Here is a 6,302-nt window from a genome sequence, read left to right as displayed (position 1 = left end):
AGCCCTCAAAATAACAAAATAACACAGGAGAGGCTTTAGCTTCCTTGGAATATGGGGTTGTTGCTTTTGAGCGCCATAATGTGCTCCACATGCTTGGATTGGTGTCAATGGTGTCACTCTGTTAAGGGTTACGAAGGGACAACATTGAAGAGGTCCCTTAAGGACATGTGAAAACAACTACTCAGAAACATCAGTAACAGGCATTTTACTTGGTACAACAGATCAAAACTACAACATGATTTTGAACCATACAATCTATGCAATTAATTCCATGTTTTAAAAGATCACTGTTGGATAACTATTGAATTGGCAGTTTTTTTGACAAGAATATAAGAAGCGTGCTTTTGGTTGGTTGACATGTTCCAGCAATGTTTAAAACTATTTAAAAAGCATTGAAATTGTGGCCAGTTACAGCACTAATAAGTTTCCTATCCATGTCATTTGTCAACTACCCATATGCTATGAACCAACTGCAGAATTCCAAAAGTATGTTGTTTGGATGTCATGTTGAGTAAGTTTCTGGGTCAGTGTTCCTGTTTTTGGGTCACTGGGGGATAAGCAGCTTTATATAAATAATCAACTATACAACCCCCTTTGACATTAATTTAAAACTTAAAAGTACTTTTTGCAATTTTTACATTCTGAAATCACACTGGTAAAGCCCATCAGGTCATCTCTATGCTCAAATGATTTCACAAAGGAAGCCTTATACCTTCAAAAACAAAGAAATCCTTGTCACCTTTTACCACTGTCCTTGTGTACAACAGTTGATGTCAACAAACTAAAAGATTTGGCTAAGTTGGCTTGTTGGGACCCGGGTGTGGTCAATTGTTTTAGCAGGAACTATTTCGTAAGGGACAAGGTAAAGGTTGTTTTCACTTCCCTCTGGTCCAAAGCAGTTAGGGCTTGCTGTCATAGTGACTAGAAAAGCCCTTGGGCTCAAGAGCAGCCGCAAAGGTCTACGACCATTGAAGGGATTTTTCCGTAGATTATCTGCTCACGGTCATTGAAATACAGCATGTTTATGGGTGACATCTTGGTTGGTGTGCAGCAGGGGCCTGCGCTGCCCCGAGGGTTGGCCTTGTTAACGATGTGACTGTGAGGGTACTTCTGCACGCATTCACCGGAGCAGTAATTGGCCTTGTAGCGCTTGGGCGCAATTATCCAGTCCCACCCGAAGTCATCGAAGTCGACGGTGAGTGGATACCGGCAGCAACGAGACTCGGTGGAATGCTCATCGCAATCAAGGCCGGTGTCCCTTCTGGACCGCTTGCCAGCCTCTGATATTTTCACCTCCAAGAAGGGTTGCTGGAAGGGCGGACATAAGAACAAGTCATGGTCATACATACTAGGTATGCAAAGGTGCAATTAAGCACATACTTGACATGAATTGCAATGCACTTGTTACAGGAAGGTCCCTTGACCAAGCTGATCCAACTAAACCTTTGTTCAATGGTATAATGGCCCTTGAGATACCGGGCGAGCTCTGGTTGACGGCCTATACCCCAAAAAGGGTGAAAGGCGAAGTAGTAGAAGTACGGCCTCTTGTGGAGTTCAAACATACTGTGTCCCTCCACCATTGCTTTCAAATCTCATTCAGACTTGCCAGGATGTGCCAAGTTTGAATAAGATTTGACAGCCATGGTAGAGGGCAAGGTTATTAAAGGTACGCTTAAACTCCACAAGGTGCACATTTGAGAGGAAGATGATGAATAACGACCAGAATTTGATGACAATCATTTTCGGTCAAGTATCCCTTTATCCACTAGACAACTCTGTAAGGTAAGACTATGTGCAATTCCTTAAAACTTTTGCAGATTTGTTAATCAAAATTTGTCCAGCATTTGACAATTGTAATTTGTTCTAAAGAAGCATGTACCTAAGTACCAATCCATGCACCAACTTACCAGTCCTTCCTCTCCAGATTCTGGAGAGGTCACAGCCATATCATTTCCATTCGTGTCAAAGGCCTTGATTTCTATCCCAAAGTTACTCTGGGGCTGTTTGAGCCACAACTGCAACAGCTGCTTCATGTCAATGTGCTGCCAGGAGTTTGTCTGGGCATTCACATCAATTTTTTGTGCACGTATTCTTGAGTGGCTGTTCCCTTCAGAAGATGACCGCAGGTGAGATATCTGCATGAAGACTGTGGTTGGCTCCTCAGCTGGTCGGAGATAGATCCAGAGCAAGGCCTTCAGGATGCTGTCGGGCATAATCTTTGGGCTCAGTGAGAAAATGCAACACTTCGGCATTCCCTCAAGATGGGCGATGGCTTGCGCTGCAAGGTATTAAGTTTACTAAGACCATGTACACCTTTTTCACCTTACGCTCTCAGAAAAAAAATTACTTTAGGGGTACAACAGCTTGTTACTCAGGTAATACATTTAAAGGGACAACTTTTGTACCTTTTTACAAACTTACTACTAAATGTTCATAGTAGTACTACTTTTAAGGATACACATTACTACTCTAAAGTTCTAAGGCGCTTCTTTTAAGGGTAGATAAATTGTCTCTTTAAAGGAACAATTTCTGCACATTTTTCTGACAGTGTAAAAACATTTACCATGGTAAACTATAGTTCAGGGATGGGCAACTCTGCTCCTGGCACCACTTTCCCAGGAATTTTAAATTCAACCCTAAGAAAAAACCCTAAGAAAACTCACTTGTCCAATTAAATTGAAGTCTTACCAGTGTGTTTGATTATGGTCAAACTAAAATCCAGGGGCAGAGTTGCCCTAAAAAATGTTAAACCTTTTATTAATCTTACTTTTCTGATGACACTGGTGGTAAATATCAGTTTCCAGTTTTTATTGACGTAACATCAATTGAGTAACTACTGTATTTTGGCAGAAACTAAGGTTTCCATTGTACATCTTTGTAAGAGTTATTTTCACAGGCCAAATGTGCTTTGCATGTTGTTTTTTGTGCACAGCTCTGCAAGGTCTGTTGCCTTTGGCCATCTTCCAACAACAGCTGAATGAATGAACCATAGTCGGTTCATAGTCAACTCTTTCAGATAGTACAATGGCCCCCAAGCGTATTTGGACACTTAAGCCACACTTCAAAAAGTATGAGTTTCATTGCATTACAACAAAATAACAAACCAAGTGGCAACTGCAAATGATGCTAGCCCTTTCTCAGAACTAACTTAACATGCATTTTAATGACAAACATTGTCAGAATATCTTTGGGTTCACTATATATTGCAGTACACTGTGGTACTTACATTCTGTGGCCATGGTAATAATGGTCTCACTGCTGCCTTGTTCCTCATTCTCACTAATGCCTCCATTTTGGTCATACTGGTCGAGGAGCTCCTGCAGTGGAGGTGCTTTGGGTAAGAGTAGCTTGACCGTGTCTCTACTGATGTTCGGAGCCTGTTCTAGACGCAGGATGCTCAAAATTTGAGACTTGATGGAGTGCAGGCGCATGAGTTTACTCTGCTGTCTAAACTGACAGGTCGTGCACTGGCCGCTGTCGTCTCCAGGTGTCACAAATGCTTGCGATGTTGTTGTTGCACTCAGGCTCTGACTGTGTGAGCTCAGCACACTCCAAAAGCTCAGATAAAGAAGGAGAAACATATCTTCTGATGTATCTTTGTAGACGTTTACACATTTGGAAATGGACAGCACCTTTACGCACTCTCTCCAGGCAGCACTGAACAGATGTACAGCCTCCAAGGCAGTTTTATACTTAAGATTCCCCGCTGTTAGATATCCTGTGATTGGCTGGATTGATAAGAGCAAGTCTAGATGAGACAGCACAGAGATGTTCTGCACTGTGGGTAAATTCTGAAAGCAAGTTTTGATTTGAGGATTTTCAGGAGCTGTCTATTTTGTTGTACATACCATGAATTTATTATGCAAATACCATAAATATCACATGAATTTCATTATAATGATCAATTGAAATCTGATGAGCCCGTGTGTGTAGCCATTCAGATGTTTTAAAATACTTCTTGGACCACTGGAAATGTATGTTTATCATGCTGCTGAGGATTCTATATGGATTGCTAGGACGTTTCTATGTGGTTGACAGGATGGTTGCCTGGAGGTTTTTGCATATTGCTATACATTTGTGAGGGTGTTCTGAGTGGTTTTAGCATGTTATGGGTAGTTGCTAGGGCATTGCTAGGTTGTTCTGACAGGTTTTTAAAGTGTTGTTATATTGACACAATGTTTCTAGGTGGCTGCAAGGGGGTTCTGAGTGATTTTTAGCTTTTTGCCATACAACTGAGAGTGTTCTTTTTAAGACGTCATCATGTTGTTACTTTGCCATTATGGATCGTTACTAGGGGGTTGCTAGGTTGTTCTAAAAGGTTTATATAGTGTTAGATGTGGTTTGATTGTATTTGTAGGTGGTTGCTATGATGTTGCTAGAGTGATTTTTATCACTTTTAGTACCTTTTAAGGCATCGTCATTTTGTTGCTTTTCTGTTGTGGATCGTTACTAGGGGGTTGCTAGGTTGTTCTGACAGGTTTTTAAAGTGTTGCTAAATGGTTGACAATGTTTCTAGGTGGCTACTAGAGGTCTGTGGGTGATTTTTGTCCTGTTGCTATACAATTGAGAGTGTTCTTTTAAAAAACGCTGTCATGTTGTTGCTTTGCCGTTATGGATCGTTACTAGGGGGTTGCTAGGTTGTTCTGACAGGATCTTAAAGTGTTGCTATATGGTTGACAATGTTTCTAGGTGGCTGCTAGGGGTTTCTAAATGTGTAATTGAGAGTGTTCGTTTTAAGACGTCATCATGTCGTTTCTTTGCCGTTATGGATTGTTACTAGGGGTTTGCTAGGTTGTTCTGAGAGGTTTTTACTGTGTTAGATGTGGTTTGATTGTATTTGTAGGTGGTTGCTAGAGTGATTTTTATCTTGTTGCTATACAATGGAGAGTTTTCTTCTTAAAACGTTGTTGTGTTGTGGCTTTGGTGTTATGGATTGTTACTAGGGGTTGCTAGGTTGTTCTGACATGTTTTTAAAGTGTTGTTATATGGTTGACACAATGTTTCTAGGTGGCTGCTAGGGGTTTCTGAGTGATTTTTGTCTTGTTGCTATACAAATAAGATGGTGTTCTGATTTTTTTTTTTACATGTCATGATATGGGTAGTTGCTAGGGGGATGCTATTGTTCTGATAAGTATTGTACAAAATATCTTCTGTCTAAACACTTGAAAATAGGTGCATTCACCAGTTTATATTGGCGAATGGGCTCTTTTCATTCTTAGACCACAGCTGTAACTTTTAATGTTGTGTTTTGGTGATGTGGTGCATCTTGAATATGCAGGGAAGTGGACTGAGGAAATTATTGCTACAGCTGTTCTGTAACATTTGCCGATACAGATGTCTTTGCTCTCCCTGTCTCTCTTTGTCCAGCAGTGCAGCTTTATTAGATGCATAAATAACAACAGCTGATAGCAGAGGGAGTGGGATACTGAGGGTGGCCTTTGGTGGGTCAGTCACAGCACCACCCGCTGGTGGATTATCAAGTTCTTTCAAGAATGATGCAGATGCCGGGTGGGTCTGCTAATTCAAAATACGACTGCACAAACCAAACTCACAAACTCTGCACTGCACAAACTCTCATTTATGAAAAATGTCATTTAAACAGGCTCTTTTGCATATATCTAAAAAGTTTTTGAACTTTTTTAATTGCAATTATCACATTGCTTACATTGTTACAAGCTTTAAATTAATTACTTGGAAGTGGCAAGAAGGTTTTATGTTGTCTAATGAAAATATGAGTGATGCTTGTCAGTGCAAAACTCGCTGCAATTATGCCAAGTTATTTTGGGTGGTTGCAAGGGTGTTGAGAGGTGGTTGCTATGTTCTGGCTGTTTGCTTGAGTCAACCCAACCTCAATCTCTGTTACTCTGGCCCATTTTATGGTCTGGTAACCATGATTTTCCTGGATCAGCATATTTTGTTAATCCCAGAACTACATTTCTGCCTGAAAATGTAGTCCTATTAACCATATCCCTACACTAAAACCTAACCCTAAACCCTACTTATCTTTAAAATCAGAGGGAAATGATAGATGAATAACACTTATGTAGAAGCACCAAACCCTGATTATAAGCCTAAACATGATATAAACTGTAAACTTGTCCCTCAAATCTGATTGGTTGATTGGAATGTTGTTCCAGGATCAACAAAGATGTTGATCACTTAGTGAAATCACGTTCACCTTTATGGTCCAGCATGGTAAAATTGTAAATCCAGTTCCTTAAGAAAGTAATAACAAATATATCCTTAACAAGCTGCACGATTTTTAGTTATCATTCATGTTTGTATAGTGGGTATAAAGAAAT

The 6,302-nt window shown here is 40.3% G+C and overlaps 1 protein-coding gene across 1 annotated transcript; it reads right to left on the bottom strand.

The window, feature by feature from the left end:
- Nucleotides 1-190: 190 nt before the first annotated feature.
- On the bottom strand, nucleotides 191-6,224 carry mstna (myostatin a). The gene is made up of 3 exons (XM_084417928.1): nucleotides 3,227-6,224; nucleotides 1,908-2,278; nucleotides 191-1,308 (listed from the first exon to the last, which is right to left on the bottom strand). Exons 1-3 carry the CDS (start codon nucleotides 3,579-3,581, stop codon nucleotides 940-942), a joined length of 1,095 nt encoding a protein of 364 aa, XP_084274054.1. The 5' UTR covers nucleotides 3,582-6,224; the 3' UTR covers nucleotides 191-939.
- Between the last annotated feature and the right edge of the window lie 78 nt (nucleotides 6,225-6,302).

This window comes from Rutilus rutilus (genome assembly GCF_951802725.1).
Source record: "Rutilus rutilus genome assembly, chromosome: 8".
Taxonomy (NCBI): Eukaryota; Metazoa; Chordata; class Actinopteri; order Cypriniformes; family Leuciscidae; genus Rutilus; species Rutilus rutilus.
This window is presented reverse-complemented; position numbering and strand designations above follow the sequence as displayed.